The sequence below is a fragment of the Syngnathus floridae genome, chromosome 6, assembly GCF_059516105.1.
Source record: "Syngnathus floridae isolate MCC-2025c chromosome 6, RoL_Sflo_1.0, whole genome shotgun sequence".
NCBI classification, from domain to species: domain Eukaryota; kingdom Metazoa; phylum Chordata; class Actinopteri; order Syngnathiformes; family Syngnathidae; genus Syngnathus; species Syngnathus floridae.
The window spans coordinates 18,197,451-18,221,387 of record NC_142418.1 but is presented as its reverse complement, the minus strand read 5'-3'; the positions used below and the strand labels follow the sequence as shown (position 1 = coordinate 18,221,387).

Here is a 23,937-nt window from a genome sequence, read left to right as displayed (position 1 = left end):
CCTGCTTAGATCTGGATAAAGCGCCGCTCAGGAGACAAGGCGTTCATCATCATCAACCCGCTGTGAATTCATTTTCTCTCGTTTTCCCTTACATTTGGAGAACGCAAGCGCAAATTAAGGAAGAGCGCATCAGTTGACATCGACGGACATCACGCTGAAAGATTTCTCGTCACCTTATAGCGCCCGCTCGTCTTAAGACGTGAGTACGCTACAAACACAAATACGTTATTTAAACGACACCAACACGACACGGGTTTGTTTTGACGTCATGTTTGTGATATTTTCGTATTTTTCATTTTTTTATGATGCTCTGACGCGCCGTGTTTGTGGAACAATGCTTATTCTAAGAAGACCGTTAATAAACGCATCGGACGATGTTGGCTTTAACGATGTGCGTCCATCGGCGTGTTGTCGCGTTTACTGAGCCCCTTTTGGTCCTGATGGAAGAATCGCATTCATCTCATTCAATGGAGAGATGCTGCCTAAAATGGACTCTTAGGTGTGGAAAGCAGCCCCGTTGTGTTGCGCTTGCCTCCTCTTTCCTTTACCTTTGATGTTTTAATCCAAATCATTTGATCTATTCCTCCTTCGAGTACTATTTTAAGACTGCATTCACGTAACCAGCCGTGTGCGCAGTGAGCGTCAAACGACACGGAATGCAAATGGATGACGATGATGATGCTTGTGTTGGTGGTTTTAAAACAGATGTCTGGTCAAATGGGATGTCCCCCCTCCTCCTTCTCGCCTCCTTTGCGCCCAACAGGCCCTTTTAATCCCAAACAATACTCCCAACATCATCACAACAACACGAGGGTGCCGGGGAGTGAAAGGTTTTCACAATGCCCTGATGAGGTCAAATAGAAATTATAGATACATTTGGAGTCAGCTTTTTTGTCAACAAGGATTCCTGGTTGAGTTCAGAGAAGATAAATATGTATCTATGTTTGCCGCTCGGCAGAGATGTTTGAGTTCCCTTTGCGGTTGGAGTTGAACTTTTGGGAACAGGATGTCTCAAGCGATGTTACAAACTCTAATGTTTGGGCATGACTCACCGTCAACAACAATAACGGATGAGATTAAGGAAGTTGACTTGTTTAAGGAAATCCGTAGGGTTGCAAGAGAATTGCTGACTGAAAAATGAGGAGTGACTTGTTTGCTGCGTGCACTTCAAGTGGACTCAAGTCATTGTTGGTTATGCTCCAACGCCATCTGCGCGAGTCACGCTGTTGATTCGGTGAGGCATTACGATGCAGAAAGCTCCTCACCTCATTTATTTCTGGTTATCTTCTTCACACGTGTCACCCTGCCATCATCTGCTCATCGAAGATTTCTCACCAGCTTCCATTTAATCCCGCCGTGTTAACATGTGGCAGGATCGTTGACGAGCGGGCTTCAGCTTTTGAATCTTGGCTGTGACTTTGCTTTTTGTCTTTGTTCCACATTCTGAAAATATTCATTCGATTGATTGACGACTAAATCGTCCTTGGGTAGGAATGCTTGTCTTCATACATTATCCCCAACTATTGGCTGTCCAGGAAGAATACGTACAATATGGTTGAAAACAGCTAAAGCCACTTGTTTCATTTCCTCCAGCAAACACGAACCAAATGCAAAAAGATTGGCAAGGCACTGTAATTCTTTCTTGCTGAGTCATGGTGGTTCCCACTGACATTCAACACTGTAGCAAACAACCGAGCCAAAATTCAACATTATGTCATAAGTTTTTTTTTTTTTTGAAATCTGCCAGATGTTTGGCATCCGTTTGTGCTACTCGCGTATAATTTGGGTCAATTAGTCCAGCGCTTCCCAACCTTTATTGAACTGAATCAGTGTGAAATCTGGAAAGTAAAGCAACAGGTTATTGTACTTTATTTCCATCAAGTTAAGACCACCAAAGCTACACAGTAATTTTCCGCTGGCAAGCGGAGGCACAGCCACGCTTGATTAGCGTGAAAACGCGCGCAAAGGATGGCCTGACGCTCACAGCGAGCGCTTTGGCCGACCGATATCAGTTGGTCGGTCCACTCGTGAGGGTGCCGAGCGTGCCGAGAGAAATAAAACAGGCACTTAGCGCTTCAGGCTGCCAGAGCTTCATGCTTTGTGATAACGTAACAGGCTCTCTTTATTTGACACGGCACCAAATGTTCTCTCCTTAAAAGCTCCCCCGAAAAAATATCGTGTACCTTCTTATCGCCCTGGAGTTATGTTGCCATGCCTGATGTCTGTTTTTGTATTCTGTACAAAAGCACATGTTTTGTATTACATAATCAGTCACGGCACAAGAGTAAGGTCGCCGGTCTGAAGGTTTTGCCATATTTCTGGGTGAAATATTTTGCCGACAAGAGCGAAAGTGTTTCCAGATGCTCTCGTTATAGTCGTGTTTTTGTTCTCCGAGGGATGAATTTGTTATATAGGGTCCGTCTGTTTTACATTTCTGCCGCAGCGACCATATTTAATGCATCCCTTGAACTTCTACATTATGCGCAGCGACGCACTGAAATGTAATTCAACTTTTCCTCGCGCTTTTACGCCAGCCGAGTGATTAAAATTCATAGGGGCTCTCTCCCTTCCTTCCTTCCTTCTCTTCTCCGCATTCCAGGCCTCACTTCGGGAATGGGAAATGATGGAGGATAAAGCGCCCCGTGTCGCCGACTACTTTGTGGTTGCGGGCCTCACTGACCCGACGAAGCTTTTGGAGGAGGAGCTGCACTTTGATGATACCGCACCAAAATCCGTCAAGCCCAAAGCGCCCATCACGGACGTTGCCGTGGTGATCCGCTCCCTGGGCGAAGAGGTACCCCCCGGTTTCACCTGTGTGGAAAGCACCCCCTCGGGCCTGTCTGCCGAGCTCAATGGAGCCAGTCTCAGAGGGCCGCAGATTTTCCTGTGCTTCAAGCGAGGCAGAGATAAGCCTCCGCTGACAGATCTTGGGTAAGCAAACGCTAATCCTCCGCTGCTGACCGTTTACCCACCGGCGTCACTAATCGCTTCAATGCCTTCGGTCGCATTAATCTGCTCTTAAACACATATAAAATGCACTCCCTGGACAAATGCGTGCAAAGTGGCGTAAAAAGGGCCGTTTGCGCCGTTGTGGGGGTGAACACAGCCATTCCCTGCGACTGTGACACGTCTCCTGACATTTATTTTCAGGGTTTTGTACGAATGGAAAGAAAAGCTGAAGCCTGGATGTCACATCGTTCAGACCACGCCCTCAGGTCGCCCCGCCAACATCAGCAGCTCGTCATCGCAACGCATTTACATCACCTACCGCCGCGCTCCCAAGAGCCAGCCACACACCTCGCTGGCCGTCACAGATGTCTGCGTTATTGTGCCCGGCAAGGGGGAGACACCCCCTCACACTTTCTGCAAGGTGGACAAGAACCTTAACAGCAGCATGGTAAGGATAGAAGTCATGGAGATCGTTTAGGAAATCAAATACATCCTTGACAAGTGGTGTCTTTTGTTATCTTCAAGTGGGGATCGTCGGTCTACTTGTGTTACAAGAAGTCTCTGGCCAAAGCAAACATGATTGCGTGCAAAGCAGGTACGGTGCTCATTTTATGAAAATCTGCAAAAGTTCAAATACACGTCGGCAAGTTCGAAATGTTTTTGTTACAGGTCTGCTGTGCAGGTACCCCGAAGAGGACTATGAGTCCTTTCCACTGCCTGAGTCCGTGCCTATGTTCTGTCTGCCGATGGGGGCAACCATCGAGTGCTGGCCTGCTCACACTAAACAAGCACTTCCCGTCTTTTCCACATTCGTCCTGACGGGAGCATCAGGAGAAAAGGTAAAGCACGTCATTTTGACATCATGAAAATGCGGCTTTTGAATTGCTTGTATGAGCGTTGAACGTACAGATCAGCATTAGCGGATAGCATTGGCTTCCGATAAGCGGTAAACGGGGCGGGGTCAAATCTGTCCGGTGTTCAAAATTCCAGCGAGACAAAAAAAAGTCTGTATTCTGCAAATCTTGATCGTGGGCGTATTTTAAAGTCACACAAATGCTATTTGACAGCTGGGAACTGTTTTAAATGGTGAGAAACCGCACCATGTCTCTCCTTCAACGTCGTAATATTCCCACAGAGGACTTTGTTGATGTCATGAATGTGGTACGGTTTCCAAGAACAACACAGTTTACTGACAATGTCTCGGCGCTGACTGGATTCCAAACGGTCCGAGGGCTTTGTTGGATATGAGAAAAGACAGTTGTGAAGGCTTTGCGAGCACTGAGGCATAAAATGAAATTTTGCAGCTCATGTTGTGAATAATGGATAGCTCATTGCTAAACGCCTCAACGCTCACTCCTAGGTCCGGTGCCGTCTTTTCTGCACACTCCTCATGCCCGGAATAATTTCTTCTTTATTTTTTCATAGCAGTTAAAGAGTTTCTCGTTGTTGACGTACTTGCATTTTTGGTGGTGACTGGTTTGCAGGTGTACGGAGCAGCGATCCAGTTTTACGAGCCTTACCCGGAGGAGCTGTCCGAGCGTCAGCTGTCACAGCTCGGCCTGCTCAGCTCCGATTTGGGACCCGGCGGGACCAGGAGCGTTTATAGCAACAAGAGCATCTGTCTCCTCTCCCACTGGCCCTTCTTCCAGTCCTTCAGGAGCTTCCTCACGTTCCTCTATCGATACTCCATCTCGGGACCACACGCGCTGCCCATTGAGAAGTCAGCCATGTTTTTGCATGGTTACTGTGTGAGGGATGTTTTTCTTGGTTCTAACCCGGGTTTGTTTTTTTAGGCACGTGGCTCACTTCATGCAAAATGTGCCGTTCCCCTCCACACAGAGGCCGCGCATCCTCGTGCAGGTACTTTCAATGGTTTGATTAGAATTTTAAGTTGATCTTCCAGTACGCTCAACTGTTTTGTGCTCTTTTTGTAAAGCTCTCGCCACATGACAGCCTGATATTGAGCCAGCCTGTGTCTTCTCCGCTACCTCTCAGGTGAGCCAAAAAATAGCAAATGTAAAATACCAGTATATCTGATGTGATTGTTTTTCCTCAAAGCGGCGGAAGCCTCTCCACATTACTCCTGAATCTGGGTCCGAAAAATGCTGCCACCTTGCTGGTGTTGGCTGTCACCGAGCACAAGATCTTGGTTCATTCCCTGCGGCCTGCCGTACTCACCAGCGTTACCGAGGCGCTTGTGTCTGTAAGACTTTTCTTTCCTCCTGCCACTTTGGAATCTGAGAATATAAATAAATAAATATCCCATTTGGGACTTGAGCGATGAAACTAAAAATGTCTTCCTTTCAGATGATTTTCCCCTTCCATTGGCCGTGCCCGTACATCCCTCTGTGCCCGCTGGCCCTGGCAGGTGTCCTCAGTGCGCCATGTCCTTTCATTGTGGGCGTGGATTCCCGATACTTTGACCTTTACGTGCCCCCGGCTGACATCAGCTGCGTGGATTTGGATACCAACACCATTTCCCAGTGAGTGACTGACGTAACATTTCAGAATGACATTTTGAGTTTTTATGACCAAGTTCCACCCTGAGGTTATCTGCAAACGCCTCCCTTTTGTAATAGCTGGAATGTGAAATATCCCCAATGCTAAATCAACTTTACGGACCGCTGATTTTCAAAGGTTGTTTCATCGTTAAATTGTCAGTCCTGATATGAGAGCGTCTGACTCCCTCTTTGCTTCTTTTGGCAACTTGTCCTCCTCGTGTAATGGAAACCTTGTTGTGCGCTTGCAGGAAAGAGGACAAGAAGGCTTTAACGTGGAAAATGTTGCCCGGAAGAGCCTGCAAGAATCTTCTGAATTCCCTCAACAAACTCCATCAGCAACTCACGGAGGGTGAGTCAAGGCATATCTGCTTTCATGAATAATTGAGTTGCTGAGTCAGCTTGTACAGTGAATTTTACAGGAAGACATCTAACACTGCATTCTAAAAACAAGATCATTTGAGAGCCTCCTTTGAGGATACCGACAAATTGCATAACAAAATGTTACTGTCGCGTGCTGTCAGGTGGTTACCTAAGCCACGAAGACGTTCAGATGGAGCACGCGGTGGCTGACGGCGAGCTCAACGGCGGCAAGAGTCTCCAAACTCTGGAACTGGAGATCCAGGAAGCCTTTCTGCGCTTCATGGCGGCCATCCTCCGAGGTTACCGTTCCTACTTGCAGCCCATAACGCAGGCCCCCTCGGAGAAGACCACCGACGTCAGCTCCCTTTTTGACATTCAAGGTTAGCTTCAAAATGTTTCCATTTGTAGCGAAAGATGCAAGCTGATAGAACGATGATATAAAGAATAAATTTTTCGGTGTTCTGTTTTCCCTTTTAGGCTTCTTGAAAAGCCGAGACCGCTCGCATCAGAGGTTCTACTCGCTCATGACCAAGACCCAAATGTTCAGCCGCTTCATTGAGGAATGCTCCTTTGTCAGTGACAAAGATGCAAGTCTGGCCTTCTTCGACGAGTGCGCTGATAAGGTGACGCTCGCTCGCTCGCTCGCTTGCTCGCAACTCATCGTAGTAATCAATCTTTTTTATGGGAAGGAACGAATACATTATTAATACATCATCTGACGCACACCCATTTGCTGATTCCTTTGCTTGATGTTCCCTAATCCGTATTTCTTGTTGTGTAACATCTTACCCCCCCCCCCCCCACCCCCTCCCCCCCTGCTGCTTTGTCATTGTCGTGACTGGCTGGTAGCTCTCCACGGTTGCTAAGGTAAACGCAACACAATGCTTTTTGTTGCTGTGGTTAAAACACATCAGCGAGTTAAAGCCATCCGCCTCGCTAACAGCTTCATGCGTGGTCTCCTCCGTTGACCTTAAAGTGCCGTTTGATTGCGTTGGGAATGCAAGGCGGCTTTGTGCATTAGCTGCTGGGTTGTGTCAGCAATCTGCGTTATTGACCGAGCGCCATTAGAGTCAAGCGATTGAGATCATATCGTGATTGTCACTCAAATCCTTCATGAGTCTACTTTTGATCAAACTTTCCCCCCCACTCATGTTTTGAAATGAAAAAGCAAAAACATCCTCTTTTCTTGAGGTTCGGGGATGATTGCGCTTGCAATCTTTTGCAATCAGGAAGTCACACGTGTGTGTGTCCTGCGTGGGCCACTCGATGAATGGTCACTGCGGTTAGTATCGAGAAGTGGAAGCATTGATTCATTCATCGTCTTGCTGAGCTCGACGACGCAAGCGCCGTTGAGAAAGACCTCTCGGGTGTTAAGCGGAAGGGCATCGAGCGGAAGAAACAAAAAGAGCGGAATCGAAACAAGGCCGAGCGGGTCGAAGAAAGTCGCCGTTCCGAATCATCCGCTCGGGCGAGTGGAAAAAAAAATGGCCTTTAACGCGGCATCACCCAAGAGCTATTCATTTGTCAAAATATTTTAAGTTTGGTGAAGTCCAAGTTAGCTGATAAAACAGACAAATAAAGCAAGTGGCTGGATTTCATCCAGTTTTTGAGCGGCTATACTTTTTATACAGATTGACAGCGAGAAGCCAGACGACGCCAGACTCATCGAACTGGACGAATCCCATCGCAGTGAGCACACCGTTTACGTCAACCCGCCAGAGCTGCCTCTGCTGCCGGAGGGAGAAGAGCATCCTTTGTGCTATAGGTATGATTCAATGCGCTCAACAATGTGAGTGCTCAAGGTCACACGATGTGTCTTTTCTCCAGCTATGAGGGGTTTCCAGTCCTAAACTCCCAACTTCTCCAACCACTGGAAGGCGCGAATCCTCCGTCGGCGGGCACGGCTTCACGCCACTGCAGCCCATCAAGTCCGACAGCCATCTTTCGACGCTCCAAGCAGGTCCGTTTCTTTTCCAACCTAACAATTGCCAGTCAAATTGATCTTTGATGTCAATGGCTGTGAATGATGTTATTTTTCAATTTCAGGAGATGAAATCTGCTCAAAGGATGGCGCAAGCGTATTCGTCAATGCCTCAGAAGTGGTCCAAGTGTCTGCTGCGTCACTGCTACGGCCTGTGGTTCATTTGCTTGCCTGCTTTGGTCGAAACGTGTCCCTCTAAAGTGCGGGCGCTGCGCACCGCCTACGACGTGCTAAGGAGGATGCAAGAGAAGAAGCTCCAGGCTCCTGACGAGGTAGCAAACGCCCACACGACCACAGCGTACAGTTTGAAAGGGGCTGCGTAGCATTTAAAATTTCTATGTCTTAGGTGTGCTATCGTGTATTGCTGCAACTGTGTGGTCAGTACAGTCAACCAGTTCTGGCAGTCAAGGTGCTGTTTGAGATGAAGAAGGCTGGGATTCAACCCAACGCCATCACCTACGGCTACTACAATAAGGTGAGAGCCGGATGGATGGCTCCTCGCAAAGTTTGGGAAAGTGCTAATGACGTTGTCGGCGCAGGCGGTGTTGGAGAGCACGTGGCCGTCCACCACCAGAGGCGGCTTCTTTTTGTGGGGGAAGCTGAGAAATGTGGTCCTGGGCGTCGGCCAATTTAAGCAAGTTGGGAAGAAACAAGCACAGTCACAAAGAGAAACTCATTCGTCAGGTAGGATTTGGCTCAAATTTGGATCTGCTTGTAGTATGTTTCTATTAATTAAGTTTCTATCTAAAAATGTTTGTTTATTGTCAGCGTCGGGCTGACAATCTTGTCGGGCTGGTACGGAACATAACCCAACCCACATTTGCATTCAATGAGGATTCAAGTGATGAACTTCTTTTGCTTTCCAAATGAAAAATGATTCTTTGTACATTTTGCAATGCAGCTCTTGGTTGCTCAATACCACCAATCAATGTATAAGGACTCCCACTCTGTTGCAGGCAGATTTGATTAACGATCCACTGACGTATAAAATGTCTGGCTCCCCAAAGTTCCTAATGGAAAAAAAGCTTCTTATCTTATAACTTTCTTTAGTTCAATACACGTTGTTCCCAACCAACAAGTCCGTGGGTCTCTTAGTTCCCTCAACAGCTCAATGAGACAGGCATTTTTCTAATCAGGCGTTGTGTGAGACCCAATAAAAACAATCCTGCCATCAATCTTTCTGCTTCACGGTGGTACAAAGTGCTAAATCTTCTACACAATAACAATAACCACGACCGCTATAATGGTGAATTGTTTGGAGAGAGTTGATTTATTTCAAGATTTGCTGGTTCAATAAAAGGGTCAAAGGCATACTGTTAAATCTTCAATTCACACCAATAGGATGCTGACGTCACTTGAATGGAATCTAATTGATCTAAAACGAGATGTTGACATTTTGCAACAAGCTTAGCATTTGATCAGCTCTTTTCCCAAATAAGACAAAATTAAAAGAACATCTCGTGCGTTCGCTTTTGTTGAACAGACCAATGTGATGTTTGAACAGGATTTCTTCGAGTTAATGAGCACCAAATGAGTCCCGGCTTTCCGTCTTATTTCCCCCCAGACGGAAGTGATCTGGACACAGTCAGTCACGGCAGTTTGGACAGCGCAAATGACTCTGCCGAGCGCAACTCCATCGATGCCGACTTCAATAAGATGGACTCCAGCGATGATGGATTTAGCACAGGTAGGCGGACCCGACCGACTGCGCCGCTTATCTTTCTATTCATTTTTAGAGTAAGCTGCAAGATGAAAAAAAAAAAAAGGCTCAATCTCTTCATACAAAACCACAAAGGACTTTATTAGGTGCCGCTACAGATGACTTTGTCCTTACCCAGCAACGCTAATTCACATAAATCAGGAGGAGAATGTGCCCAAAATAAAGCATATCAATTCCGTTTCAGGTGGCCAGTCAGACCAAGGGTATGATTCTTTATCCAAGGAGGAAATGTGCTGCAGAGAAGGTGAAAATATTCCACCGGTGGAGGACAAAGGAATGAAGCTGCACAGTGAGTTACGGATGAACTGTTTTGTTTAATTTGTTTTTTTTTTTAATCTCACAAGAATTTGACTGTCACATCTGAATGAATTATCAAATGATGGCACGCAAAACAAATGTTGCAGTCTGGGTGGGTGTATTATGATGATGGCTGTTATGTAACCGGATCATTGTTTGTGATTGGATTTGTCTTGCATCATCGCCGCAAACAACATTAGGGGTCATCTCTGCTCCGGCTTTCATGATAGCGGCCTCGTTATACTGACAATGAGATTATTTTTCACAATGGTTCAGTCCGCGTGTCTTTCTGTTCCAGACAATACGGACAGCCTGCTTTCCAGTCCGTCATTAAGCGACAACACGACTCAAGCGGAGCGGCCAAAGTCTCTGGACTGGTCGCTCGGATCGGGAGCGCCCAAACTCACCGTCCCTCATCTCAACTGCAATAAGCAGCACCACGTAGCTGCTGACAAACTGAGCGGGCTGGAGGAGGAGACGGCAGAGTCTGACGATGAACAGAACCCGACCCGACGAAGCGACTGCGGACCATCCAGTCGATCCGATATCGAGGCGGGGTTTGATCCCTTGACCCAGATGGCCACGGCGCAAGAGCGCGCTCAGGGCACCGTTAGCACGCCGACCGCTCGCCGCGAGCTAGCCGAGGAGATCGAAATGTACATGAACAATAACAACAGTCCGCTGAGGAGCTGTCGCAGTCCCCAGGCGGATTCGCCGAACCAATCAAGCCCCTCCTCGCAGTCCACCCGAGCTCCCGCGCTGATCCGTTCCAACACCCTCCTCCCGCTACCCGTCAAATCCCGAGAGCGGCTCAGGACGTCGCCGTCTCTCCCTCTGGGCGTTTGTAGCAAAGGCAGGGAGAGGCCTTCATCCTTGGTGTTGCCCTCGTCCCCCACTCCCTCCGCCTCCTCCTTCTCCATGGACTCCCTCTTCACCCCCAGCCTGGACAGCTTCAAGAGCAGCGTCCTCTTAGCGGGCAAGGGCGTCGCCGAGAAGGCCAGCCGCCTCTACTCCCGCCTTTCCTCTCAAACGTCATTAACGCAGGTCAGCTCAGCTCAGCGCCGCTAGAATGCTCATCACTCCTCACGATGATTATCATCACCCTGACCACATTTCATCTTCGGCAGGATTCAAACTGCGATCGTATGAGCGTGTCCTCGTTGGCCTCGGGGGATGCCGACTGCACCTCGCTGGTGGATAACGACACCTTTCTCGACCAAGCGGACAGCTTGGTGTCGCCGCAGCACGCCGGCGCGGCCCGGCTCAGGAGGAGCCCCAGAGCGGGCCACACCCACACGAGCAGCCTCGGCTCCCCCGACAGGGTCTTCCGACACAACTCATTCTCTGGTTTGTCCCCCCACCCCACCTTTCAATGTCAAAACCTCTGACGAACAAGATCTCCAGCAACTTGTGTATGTTATTTCCAGGCGGTTTGACAGTTCCTTCGAGAAGTCTTCACACTCCAGATTCCTCACCCGACATTAATCACTTTCGTCCTTCTCCCACTTATACCATTGAGGTGAGTTCATTGGTGGACATAGCTGTGAACAGTCCAAGGGGTCTCACGCCCGGTCCTGCTTTCTTTTTTTTCATGATGCAGGTGATGATGTCCAGCTGCTCGCTTTGCAAGACTTGCGACTCTCTGGTGTACGACGAGGAGATCATGGCCGGCTGGACGGCCAACGACTCCAACCTCAACAGCACGTGTCCCTTCTGTGGCTCGGCCTTCCTGCCTTTCCTCAATGTGGAAGTCAAAGATCTGAGGCCCTCCTGCAGGCAAGTTGTTGTATTCAAACGCACACTTCCTTTCTCCCTGTGACCTCTTTAATCTGAGCCACCATGTCCACTCTCAGATCTCCCCAGGAGTCTGTTCCTGTTGCCAAGGAGGACACGTCAGTGTCACTCAACCCTGAAGCCAAAATGTCAGAGGCGGTCTCCTCTTCCCCAAGGAATGCTGGGACGTCTGAACCCGTGACTGTGCCGTATCTGAGCCCACTTGTTCTCTGGAAGGAACTGGAGAGCCTCCTTGTGAACGAAGGAGAGCAGGCCATCTACTCCCCGGGGGTTGTGGACCAACACCCCATTGTCTTCTGGAACCTTGTGTGGTTCTTTAGGAGGCTGGAGCTGCCTAGTAATCTGCCAGCTCTTATCCTGGCCTCCCAAGACTGTCGCCATGGTGATCAGGTCAACAAATATTTTTTGGTTTAATATATAGTTGATCTAATCATTCATATTAGGACTGGGCCAATTTATTTATTAATGATGTAATAACGTGGAATCTCGATTGCTGTTCATTGCGTCTGCAGACGCTTTCCGGCGTTTCCTCTGAGGACAGCAAACAGGTGCTGGTGAGGATCATGTGGGACAACCTCAAGTTGCACCAAGACAAGGTCCACCCTTGTTACATCCTTTGGAACACACATTGTAAGTTACAAAGATATTTATTGTCATCTACCGCCTTTCAAGAACATTTCATTATCCCCGAGATTCCGTTAGCGGTGCTTCCAAGTCATCATCATGCATTCAAGTAATGGCACAGTTGCGCGTAATTGAATTTCCGACCCGCCTGTCCTTTATCAGTGCTTTACTCCGAGTCGGGCAATTTGCAGTTACAGAGACGAATTAACCTTTTGATTAGCATGAATAGAATTTCCATTGGGTTGCAGGCGCCAATTCCCTGGTTCGCTCGGGCCTGTGCGAGGAAGGCCAGCTCTTCACAGTGGAGCTCCTTCAGAATTTGGTGAGGAGCATCAAGAAGAGTGACATCTATCAGCCCATGAGCCAAATCATCCAGCTGCTGGGGCCCGAGTTGGGTTTTAAAAGACAGAGGTGAGGAGGTGGAGATTGACTTTGGAATTCAGCAACCGACGTTGACTTTTGTGTATGTGTCCCATTTAGGAGCTTGTACAGAGATTTATTATTCCTCACTCTGGTGTCCTTGGGAAAGAACAACATCAATATCAGTAAGTTAAACAATTAGACATTCGGAGAGACATTTTTATTTCTTTTTTTTGTTCTTGCTCCAAAAGCCCAAAAAGCACAACTCTGAAATGATCTTGTTCCCCTTCAGATGCATTTGACCGGGAGTACAAGCTGGCCTACGACCGCCTCACCCCCAGTCAGGTCAAACTGACACACAACTGTGATCGCCCCCCCGGAGCTGGGGTCATGGAGTGCAGGAAGACTTTCGGGGAGCCCAGTCTGTGAACCACATGTCATACATGCACACGCACACATTGGACTTTGGACTCAGGAGCAGCCCACCTGAGCTCTTCTTAAGCACAAAGGGAAGTCTTAAATGCAAAGCAACTGCCATGATGACATCTCTGCACTGTTCAGCGCTGGGACGTGCGGAGCAGTGAGTCTTGAGTAAATCTTTTTGAATTTCCACGGTATTTTCACTACTAGCTACAACCGTTATTATTTTTGTATGACTTTGAGTCTGTCAAAGGTCATGTATTCTCTCACTTTGCGGTCCCGGTGACCCTTGTTGAGATTATCGTTAAGAGAACAAACTCCTTTAAGACAGTATTTTTTTTTTTTTTTTTTTTTAAGCACTTTGACAAGATGAGCTCCGCATTTGTCCGCAGCCAAAGATTTGATAAGTTTGACAGGGCCACGTAACACATTGTAATGTTTTTATGTCAAACATATAAAATACAGCTTGACCAAAAGCTAAATACATTCCTTCTCATCCTCACCGTGTACACACTTTAATAGCTGATGACACTAAACTATGTGGTAATATGTTGAAAAAAAAAAAAAAAAAAGTAAAACATTATTAGAAGGGAGCACTAACTTCATTTATATGCGCAATGATTTTTTTTTTATACAATGTACCAAAACACCCAAAGGGAAATTCTAACATGATTTATATGGTTTTTAAAGCAATACTTTTTTTAAAGTGAGTAAAGTAGTTGTATGGGACCACTAAGGATACATTCCCTCAGTACAGTACAATCAAAGTATGTGACCACTAAAAAAATGAATGACTGTTTCAAGTTGGATGAATCGCAATTTTGCTTTTATCAATATTGTCACAGGACATGTAGAGAATTTGATGTATTTTGTAGATTTCATTTCAGAACAGAAATGAACTGCTTCATTCACAAAGGTTTAAGCTCGTAAAGAGAGAAGAAAAAAAAGCTGTGCCCCCTCCCACCCACGTCACCATGTCCCTTCCGAAGCTGACAAAGCTACTTGTGATACTCTGACTCACATCCATGCTTGAAATCCAACCTGTTACAAAGCTTGTAAATTAGCCTTGGAAGAAAGAAAAAAAAAAAAAAACTCCCTGATTGATGTCTACATCTTGTGTCAAGGTTTGTTATTCACCATTTGTAAGGTGGACACTAATTTATATGAAACTAGCTTCAAAAGAAGTGGATCTGTTCTTTGCGTTCATTTGGTAATAAAAACACTTTTTGGATGATTAGATTCTTGCTGACATTGCTGATTTGCATCCATCGGAAACAACACATAATGCTACTGAAATGCTTTCATGGACTATACCGAAGATGTGAGCTCCAATCCTGAATATTCCAAATTTACAATCCATAAAAACAACCAAACTATAAGCGTTGGGACCTTCAGATGGAGACTGGACAGATGATGATGCGGTCTTCCAGCATGACGCTAAGCACCAAGAAGATGAAGTAGAGCAGGAACATGGTGAAACCCAGAGCCTTGTTCATTTTCCACTTGCACGACGCAATGGAGATGATAACAAAGAGCAGCATGAGGAAGAGCAGCACAATGGCGCAGAAGAGCCCGTTGCTGCTGACGGCCACGGGAACAAAACCGTGGATGAACGAGTAAATCAGCCATGGCAACGGCAGACTTGCCACACACAAGAAAAAACAAAATTAACACTTTAAAACCAAAATAAAGAGCCTAGCGGGTTTGAACTCACCCCACAGTGATGTCAAAGATATTGCTGCCCACAGAGCTGGACACGGCCATGTCGCCGAGACCTTTACGGGCGACGATCACGCTGGTGATAAGGTCGGGGATGGACGTCCCGGCAGCCAGAATAGTCAGGCCCATAATCTCCTCAGAGATCCCGATGGTTTCACCCACCTGTACAGATCAACCAGAGCCATATCAAAAAAAAAAAAAAAAAAGTCATTTGTAAGAAGTGAGCCCATCGAAGCTGACCTGATGTGCCCACCACACCATGAGGTACGAGAAGATGGCAATCCACAGAATAGAGCCCAGGAAGGTGACCACGAAAAATTTCCTGGAATTCTGCCAGAAAAAGAAGAGCCACACTTTGTTTAGCTTTTTTAAAAATTTTTTATGATTCCAGAATATAAATGACCTGTTTGCGGACATCAGGGATGGTGAGCCACAGAGGGAAGACGATAGGCAGCAGGAAGAGGTAAGTGACTTGTTTCCTTGGTGTGTCAGGCCATTCTAAAGACAGAGGCTTCTCCTCTTCTTCCTCCTCTTCGTCATCTTCACTGGAGTCATCGTCGCTGTCATCTTCCTGGCTCTCCCCTTCATCACTGTCCTCCTCGCCGCTGCTTGACTCGTCCGACTGGTCTTCCTGTGCCGGCTGGTCCTCCTGCAGCGTTGTGAGCAAACGTATAGTGGACACAAGTAGCAAGTACGGAGCACGCTGCAAGCTGCTTGTTCACCTTACATAGAAAGGTATCAAAGATTGACTTCTGGGCTTTTTGACATGCTTGGTGGAGTGTACCTTCTCATCTTTAGGTGGGTCCTTCTTTCCACTTTCGCCTGCAGGAGCAGCATCGACGTCTTTGGCCTGCTCCTGCTCACCGTCTCCATCTAACAAAGAAATGTTGCTGTTTGTTGAAATAGCAATGTTGAGTTAACGGTAAGTAGACTAGCAATATTCATTCTATTGTAATATGAACAACTGCTCTTCTCATTTGTGTTCTACCTTCACTCTTCTCTGCAATTTCACCTTCAGCCTTTCGTCTCACTACATTATTAAGACCCTCTGCCTTGTCCTTGAATTTGCCTGCAAGCACAAAGAAACATCTGCATGTGGTGACTCAGTCAGCACAAAGTGATCGTCGATGAATCGACATCATCATGTGATCAATTAATTAATTCTGGAGGGATGGAAGGGCAGTTAAACATTTCACCTGAAACATGACACCAAAATGTACATGATGCAATAAGATATAGGACCATTAATAAATGGACGTTAGAAAACACAGTGCCTAGCATGGGCCGGCAGATCTACAAGAGGGGGGCCTGCGCCGCTATGAGAGTGGACAGAGCCAGCTTTAATCATGGCCAATCAAAGCGGCTTTTTTCATTCCCTTTAAATGTAGATCTGCACCAGGTGATCCTAATAATATAAGAAATATATACATGTGTGTATTCCTGCAGCTACATTTTTTGGACTTGATTTCGTTTGACTTTTCTCTATTTGACAGATAATACATGACGATGACAGCTCACCTTCTCCCAGCGGGTCTAAGGTGTGGATCATGAGTTGGAAAATGGTGTTCCTCATGGTGCTGTTGTGCAAAGATGCTGAACTTCCACCGCGTTGAAGAGATGGCTTCAACTCGGGGAGGGGGGACAATACAAATGATGTCAGGATGAAATGCAGACAAAAAGAGGTTTGTTGTTGCCACCGAAGTACAATGCAAATCAACATGCAGGGAAAGGATTCAAAGTGCTTTCATTTTTACCTTTAAGCGATTCCAGTAGTCTGGAGGAGGAGGCGTTTTAGCCTGACCGTCCCCATTGGCCTTGGTCTGTGCATAACAAATATTTTATTCACCTAATGCTTTTCGATCAGTCTTTGTCATTGATTTTTTTTGTTTTGCACATGGAGACATACTGAGGTGCCTAAAGAGAATTTTGAACAGATGACGAACGTGAGAAAAACATTTCCGAGCAGATTGAATTTGCATCTACATTTTGTCACATAAGCTTTTTGACAAGTGAGTGCGTTGACGCCACTCTCGGCACGGCTCTGCATTCCCCTGAGGGATTAAGTCGCGGCTTCGCTTTCAAAGTGTCATTCGACTCTTTTTGGCACGTTCATAAACGCGTTAAGATCGTTAAGCGTGATCCTTTTAAGGAATAAAAGTCGACGATGACAAAATTGCGCTGGTTGGATTAGCGGTAGAGGGGATGGACAAAAGTATTGGGACGGTATACTGACAGAAAGTAAAAATACAATTTAGGATTATGTGGGGTTATAATAGTTTTTCATTTTTCTTTGTTTTTACTGTTTTGACTTTTTATTCTTTAGTTAATATTTTTTTAGAGCAGATTTGTTAGTTTTTGTTTTCAAAACTGCTTCAATTTGGTTTGATTTCTAGTATTTTTAAAAGTAGTTTTTTTGACAAATGAAAAAAAAGTCACAAAGTAAAACAGATTCGCCAAGTCCAGATCAAAAAATGAAAAGTGCTATGTCAATCAAAAGTTCTTACCACTTCTGGCTCCTCATCAGTAATAATTCGGACAATGCCCTTGTGTTTGTAAAGCTGCGTCTTGAACACGTGTTCTATCTGGGCGTTGAACTTCATGAAGACGACATAGAAGGTATAGCTGGCCACCAGCGTCATACTCTCCCACCACATGATGACATTGTCCAGGAAGAAGATGATGAGCAAGATGAGGTCCACAATGTAGAAGGACACATCTCTGAAGAGAGGCCACCAGGTGAGGTGAAGCACCTCCCGGGAAAACAAAGCGCACATCCCGATCACAAAGAGGATGTTGAAAACCGCCGAGCCCACGATGGTGCCGATACCGACGTTGCTGTGGGCTATGAAGACCCCGATCAAGGAGGTGAAAAGCTCAGGGGCGGATCCTCCAGCCGCCATGAACGTAGCCCCCGCCACGTCGTCGGATATTTCTAATTTGTCTATGATGACCCCCAACGCGGGGACGAAAAATTCGTCACACACAATAGCAAGTGACACGAACATGTACATCATGCCGGAGATGTGCAAGATCACCCAGCCTCGTCTACGCTCCTCCACGGAAAAGATATCTTCGGGGTACTCTCCCTTCATGTGAGGAGTTTCAACAGGAGAAGATGGAGTTGGGGCCTCCTCCTTTGGATCAGGCGGGACGTATATGCAACGCACAATCGTCCGGTTGGTGGTCAGCGGCGGTGGAGTTCTCCCAGCCACGGTTGAGTTGGAGCGGGTCGTCCACGCCGTTTGGTTTCTCGGCTTCTCCCGACTGTCGGCCGTGACCTCCTCGACCCAGCCGGCTGAGCCTTCGGTGAAGGCGTCTCCCATTTGAGGCGAAGGCAACGCTTCATGGCGTCCGGTGCTGACGGCCAGCTGGTACACCACGCAGATGAAGACGCCGGCCAGGAGGAAGATGATGCGCCTCAGCCGCAGTCGCTTCCTTCTCAGACAAAACATATTATCAGATTGGGTGACCTATGATGGATTCTGATGCATGAAGGGCAGGCCAGCTCTTAGTCCAGCAATCCAGTTCTTTCCCCAAATGATTGGGGCTGACAGGATCCCACACTGCCTTGGCGTGTTTCATTTCATACCATTGGACCACCTAAACTGAAAAAAAAAAAAAGAGTATTATGATTATTACTGGGAAGTTGGAAAACTGTTTTAATTAAATAAATAATTTACTATGCAATGCCATTTTTTTTTTTATAAAAAGGCATACTATGGTTAGTTTTTACAGACAATAAATCCTTCTATCATGGTCATATTTTGCACCAAAAAAAGCCTTACGATACAGTCATTTAAAAAAAAAAAGCCTTACTTACATGGTTAGGGCCATGGGCTAAAGGCAAATCTATTAGGTCTATTATCTATCTATTTATTAGGTTTTACAAATCTGACGACAATTTTAATTAAAGATGAGATGCAAACTTACCAAAATCCTTTCAGGTCAGAGAATGCAGAAATGTCTGACAATCAGTCTGAAGCCGAGCGGCACACACAGGGGAACGAGCCAACAGTTTATTTAGGGCGCATCTTCACAATGGATCAGCATAATGGCTAATACCTGCAGGCTTTAAGAGGATTAACTATCCAGTATTGTCTCACTCTCACTTCATCACAACCCAGCCTCAGTGCAATATCCACATTTATACCTCCTAAATCTTAACCCTAACTAACAGAGTCAAACTGTGGATGAGCAAAAGCAGGGGGCATGGCAGCGTTATACTTTTGAAAAGATGGATGACAGGAACTGTGCAAAAAATCCACCACCAATGAACTGAAATAGTTATAATTACAATCTTCATATTGTGATTGTGATTTAATGTGCTATTTTTTTCATACGTATATGATAAAGGCAATATTTCGTATCATTTCATTACTGTGGTGATTATCAATATTATGCTTACTGTGTCTGAGGAACAAAAGTGTGTTTTTAAATGACAAACATTTAAATTTGTGTAGAAGTAGGGGGGGGGGAAATGATAGCGGAACCACGTAATCTGGATTTGTTGCGCACGGACGGAAGGTGGACTGCACATGTCAACACAAAAGGCGCTCGATGGTTCCAAGGGGGGCGAGCTTAGCCTTAGCATCGAGACATCCATCATTCCTCAAAACGATTCGTTCGGTTTAGTCTATGCACTATTCGATTGATGGTTTGCTTACAACAACTCGCAACCTATTTAAGGACTACTACATTGCGAAATTAGCTTTAAAAAAAATCATGAACGCTCCCGTTAGCACTGCATTCTTCCTAGATCTATGCTAGCCTACTACTCGTTTCTCCCCCCTATGACTCTCGAGTCCTGACCACTATTGCAGTAAACCATGCCGACCGTGGTGTTAATGGACGCGTCCCTGTCCATGACAAGGCCGGTGTCGCTGGACAGCAGCGAAGAGTTCCAGAGGAAGAACTTAGCCGTTCACGGGCTCAATATGTTATTCGAGCACATGGCCTCCAACTACCGCTTGGAGTTCACCGCACTCGTGGCTTTCTCGTCCCTCTGGGAACTGAAGGTGCCGTTCACAAGGGATTATAACGCTTTACAGGTATACGCTGAGCGTCTTCCGTACGAGACGGGGCATTCTGTGTAAACCTTAGTCAACCTCCCTGCGCAGGACGCCCTGAGCAACCTCGAAGACTATGACAAGACGTGCGTAGAATCTGCTCTGAATGGGGTCAGCAACGTGGTGCAGCAAGAGTGGGGGAGTGCTTGTCCCTGTCAGGTATTCTAATAAAGTAGACCGCCGGAAAAGTGGACGCAATGTCATTTATTTCTGTTTTTGTTGTTCCCATTGTCTCCACAAGGTGGTGCTAGTGACCGACGGATCTCTCGGGATCGGAAAAGGCTCCCTGCGTCACTCCCTGCAATCGCTGAGGCACCGTGGGGACGACAAGAAGTTCCCACTGCCCTTCCCTTTCCCGACTAAAATGTTCATCATGTGTGTTGCAAACACAGAGGAGGTACGCAAGTCCTTATTTAATTCATGCTATTAATTGTTTTCTTTTCACAACCCCCAAAAACCGAGGGAGGTGACGTCCACAATATGAACAATTTCAGTGAGCAGCAGGGGGCGGTGCTGCATGAAATTTTTGCCTCTTCGAATAGCTGAAACCTAGTGGATAATTATCCTTCTTATTTCACAAATGCAATATAAATCAGAATACAATGTTCACATGAGTGGGGACACAGAAAAAGAAAGTATTTGACTTCTCAGAGTTTCAACTGGGAGCATCAAACAGCTTGAAGACCATGAAATAAGGCTTTACACTGCATCTGTTTTTGTATTGCAGTTACAGATGACGGGTGCTTTGGACAAATGGGAGGAGCTTCTTTGTCTCAGTGGAGGGGACGGACAGGTCTTTAGCGTGGAGGGTCCACTGTGCATGCAGGGCGTTCAGGCAATGTTTGGGTACGTCTGTTTTTGTACAGCAATTTAATCTCATGTTCACAAAATATATATATATATATCTATTTTTGTGTGTTTCCAGGAGATTAATTGACAGGGCCTACTCTCCCTTCCACGCTGTCTTGCATTGTGGAAACCTGTCCGCAGACGTTCAGGTGTTCCCTCGCCCTGAGCCTGTCGTGGTGGATGAGGAGGTGGAACCTTTAGCTCGAGCTGTCAACCCAAGTGCGTTTACAGCCATGAAGCTGAATACAGATTGAATTCCAAATTTGACGACTTTAGGGTGTGTGTGCTGTACTAATGTTTTACTTGTTGTAGATCTGGAAATCGTGGGCTTCATTGAAATCGCGGACATCTCCAGTCCTCCTGTCATATCAAGACACTTGGTTCTGCCAATTGCTGTCACCAAAGGCAAGTGTGTGGGCGTGTGTCTTGCTGCTGTTTTACCAGAATAGACTTTCCAAATGACCTTCTTGGTGTCCTCCTGCCTTTTTGTTTTCGGCCGTTTCCTGAGCCTCATTATGTTTTGTCATTGTTTAACTATTCCAACTCTTATCCATCTGTGCACGGGAATGTCAAACAATCTTTTTACTAAGAAGAGCAGTAAAGAATAAACAAAGGGCTCCCTGATGTAACCATGAATTTTGACTTTGTCTCAGATGTTGACGACGTCGGCACAGGCGGCGCAGATGAGCTGGAGGAGGAAGTGTCTGCGAGTCAAATGGCAGGGAAAAGTCCCAATTTCTGCGTGCTTCTACATGGCAGCCTAAAAGTGGAGGGCATGGTGGCACTTGTCCAATTGGGGTGAGACCGCTTTTGACAACCTAATGTTGGGAGTGAGTGGGTGCTGGTCAGAGTTGTTTTTCTTTTTTTACAGTGGCTTTGACACACGGGTTTTAATTTTCGAGCAGCATAACCGTCTTTGCTGTGTTTGTCATAGGCCCGAGTGGTTCGGCATGCTGTATTCGCAAGCCGACAGCAAGAAGAAATCTAACCTGATGATGTCACTGTTTGAACCCGGCACTGAGCCTCTGCCTTGGCTGGGAAAGATCTCCCATTTGGGGCCAATCTCAGGTAACGCCCTCACGCCAGCCAATGTTGGCCGTTTTTTTGCCAGTCCATCTCACCTCACACTCGCTCGCCTCTTGAAACTTTGTACACGCTCACTTGCGACACACTTAACCTACAAACACATTTTCGTTTCAAAGACAAAGGTCTTCCTGTGTGTGAACATAATCAGGAAGTTAATCATTACAGGCTATCAGCGTCAAATCATGGCCACTATGTATATACTCGGTGTACTGCAGAACAACTCACACTTTTCCTTCCTGCCTTTCAGAGGCGGCGGAAAATCCCTACGGAGAGGACGACAGCAAAAGTCCTTTCCCCGTGCAGCCGCCCGTCAAACGAAGCTACGCGCAGAATGTCACCGTGTGGATAAAAGCCAGTGGACTCCAGGTGAAGTCCTCCAGCTTAATGGCCAGGCTCATTAAAAGTGTCCCTACGGCGGCGGGTATTAAAAATATTATTCCCAATAGGGCCTTTACTGCACAAAAAGATGTCAGGTGAAAGGACAGAACAAATGGTATGGTAATTATGACGTGGCAAGACTGACATTTTGATGGCTTTCTGAGGTTAATGAGTTGACATTTTGAGTGCGGTATGTCAAAGGAATTTCTAAGGAGGACATAACGAGCATGCAAGGTATGCTACAATCTTGTCAGAAAAAGTTCTTCCATTTTTTTTTTTTTCTAATCTAAACCAAATCGTATGTGTTTGGATATACAAACAGAAAATACATTTAGAAGTACTACGAAAACACCAATTTTGAGTTTATTGCCTTGACTGTGTGTCAGGTCTAAACACCATCAGACCTTAATCTACACGCTGGAAACAAAGAGGAGAAGACAACCAGTATTCCTTACAGTCCTCCACCAATTCTGAGCTCCTCTTCCGCTATCTCCTCTTTTTATTTTGGGTTGCCCTGGTTACAAGAGGCATTGCTACACTAAAGGGAGGGGTGATTGTGGCTGTAGCAACGCTGATTAACTAGCTAACAATGTTGCGTGGTGCGAGGCCTCGTGGCCTTGGCCGATTCGGGACCCCAGGAATGCAGAGTCTGTTCTTAGGTGGTTGGCAGCCTCGTTCTCGGCTGCGATCTCCAAACCTGGATGCCATGTCCCTGTAAAACAATGCTCTAGACTTTCTTGCTACGTTTCACACAATAATAATGATGAGTAAATCATCAGATACCTCTCGTGCATACACTCCAACAAACGTTAAGTAGATGTGAGATCACTTGCATGAAGTCTACTGAACCAAACATTGAGTAAATATGGGATAACTTAAAAACTGTCCCGGTCAACAACAATTCATAAATAGAAACTACAAGGTATAATAGATAAAGAACTTCTCTTTAGCTAGACAAAGAACAAAGGTGTTCTGTTCATAACTAGTGAGGGCCTCTCACAGATAAGACAAGGAAGGGAGTATAAGAACTCCCTAAAACCTGGCAGATGTGTTGGCCTTGAGCGAAGAAGGTATGAGACCTCCGGTTCAGGCCGGCCAGCGCTTCTACAAAACTAATTATCCTGACACTGTGATTTTAAGGTCGTCATTTAATGTTCATTTCAGACTGATGTGCAAAAGATTCTGAGGAATGCAAGAAAGCTGCCTGATAAAACGCCGACCTTCTACAAGGTAAAATTGCACCTGTTACATTCTTTCACTTTTTGTGGTGAACTTGAATCCGCTTCCTTGAATCCTCCCAGGAGCTGAACCGCCTTCGTAAAGCCGCTTTGGCATTCGGATTCTGGGACCTCCTCAAGGGAGTGGCCGAGCTACTGGAGCGGGAGTGCACGCTGCTGCCCGACTCGGCCCACCCCGATGCCGCTTTCCAACTTTCCCACGCAGCCCAGCAACTCAAACTGGCCAGCACCGGGGATTCCCAGTACGCTGCTTTTGAGCACAACATTGTTCCCATGCACACGGACTTCTCAAGTTGACTTTATGGGAAAATGAAATACGGACAACGGCGTGGACCAATAGAAATTTCCAAAACGGACAAGGGAGGCTCCAAGAACAATGGTCGCAAACGTTGCTCCTTTGGAAAAAATTTTTTTAAAACTTTCGGTTAGTCTTTATCAAATCACTAATTGTTTAATTTTCCTTGTGGATAGAAAATACCCAAAAGTCAATTATCTGGCCTAGCAGCTGGGGGGGGGTCCAAGCATATTTCAAAGGGGGGGGGGGTGCTCTGCCACAGAATTAAAGTGCAGATGATGTAAAATTGGAAATCTCATT

General features: G+C 46.3%; 3 protein-coding genes across 4 annotated transcripts; 2 read left to right on the top strand and 1 right to left on the bottom strand.

Moving 5' to 3' along the window:
• On the top strand, window positions 1-14,245 carry dennd4a (DENN/MADD domain containing 4A). Of its 2 annotated transcripts, XM_088378811.1 has the most exons (30): window positions 1-199; window positions 2,600-2,931; window positions 3,151-3,397; window positions 3,475-3,544; window positions 3,619-3,788; window positions 4,434-4,669; window positions 4,743-4,809; window positions 4,886-4,944; window positions 5,008-5,152; window positions 5,257-5,432; window positions 5,699-5,799; window positions 5,972-6,190; window positions 6,288-6,433; window positions 6,660-6,677; window positions 7,442-7,575; window positions 7,638-7,770; window positions 7,857-8,063; window positions 8,138-8,266; window positions 8,331-8,475; window positions 9,356-9,478; window positions 9,696-9,800; window positions 10,107-10,852; window positions 10,936-11,155; window positions 11,236-11,327; window positions 11,409-11,584; window positions 11,662-11,992; window positions 12,115-12,232; window positions 12,475-12,637; window positions 12,707-12,771; window positions 12,879-14,245. In XM_088378811.1, exons 2-30 carry the CDS (start codon window positions 2,621-2,623, stop codon window positions 13,013-13,015), a joined length of 4,989 nt encoding a protein of 1,662 aa, XP_088234937.1. In that variant the 5' UTR covers window positions 1-199; window positions 2,600-2,620; the 3' UTR covers window positions 13,016-14,245. The 2 variants fall into 2 exon arrangements, with proteins under 2 accessions (XP_088234937.1, XP_088234936.1); XM_088378810.1 differs by lacking the exons at window positions 6,660-6,677; window positions 11,662-11,992; window positions 12,115-12,232; ... (1 more) ...; window positions 12,707-12,771; window positions 12,879-14,245 and having other exon boundaries at window positions 11,409-11,642.
• slc24a1 (solute carrier family 24 member 1) lies at window positions 12,792-19,834 on the bottom strand. The gene is made up of 10 exons (XM_088378817.1): window positions 18,656-19,834; window positions 17,230-18,330; window positions 16,480-16,545; window positions 16,244-16,352; window positions 15,714-15,794; window positions 15,510-15,598; window positions 15,129-15,374; window positions 14,966-15,055; window positions 14,721-14,887; window positions 12,792-14,647 (listed from the first exon to the last, which is right to left on the bottom strand). Exons 2-10 carry the CDS (start codon window positions 18,175-18,177, stop codon window positions 14,398-14,400), a joined length of 2,046 nt encoding a protein of 681 aa, XP_088234943.1. The 5' UTR covers window positions 18,178-18,330; window positions 18,656-19,834; the 3' UTR covers window positions 12,792-14,397.
• ints14 (integrator complex subunit 14) lies at window positions 19,230-23,870 on the top strand. The gene is made up of 11 exons (XM_088378826.1): window positions 19,230-19,773; window positions 19,843-19,950; window positions 20,033-20,188; window positions 20,519-20,637; window positions 20,717-20,859; window positions 20,953-21,045; window positions 21,294-21,438; window positions 21,575-21,708; window positions 21,974-22,092; window positions 23,269-23,334; window positions 23,406-23,870. The coding sequence occupies exons 1-11, from the start codon at window positions 19,552-19,554 to the stop codon at window positions 23,637-23,639; spliced, it is 1,539 nt and encodes a 512-aa protein (XP_088234952.1). The 5' UTR covers window positions 19,230-19,551; the 3' UTR covers window positions 23,640-23,870.
• Window positions 23,871-23,937: the final 67 nt, after the last annotated feature.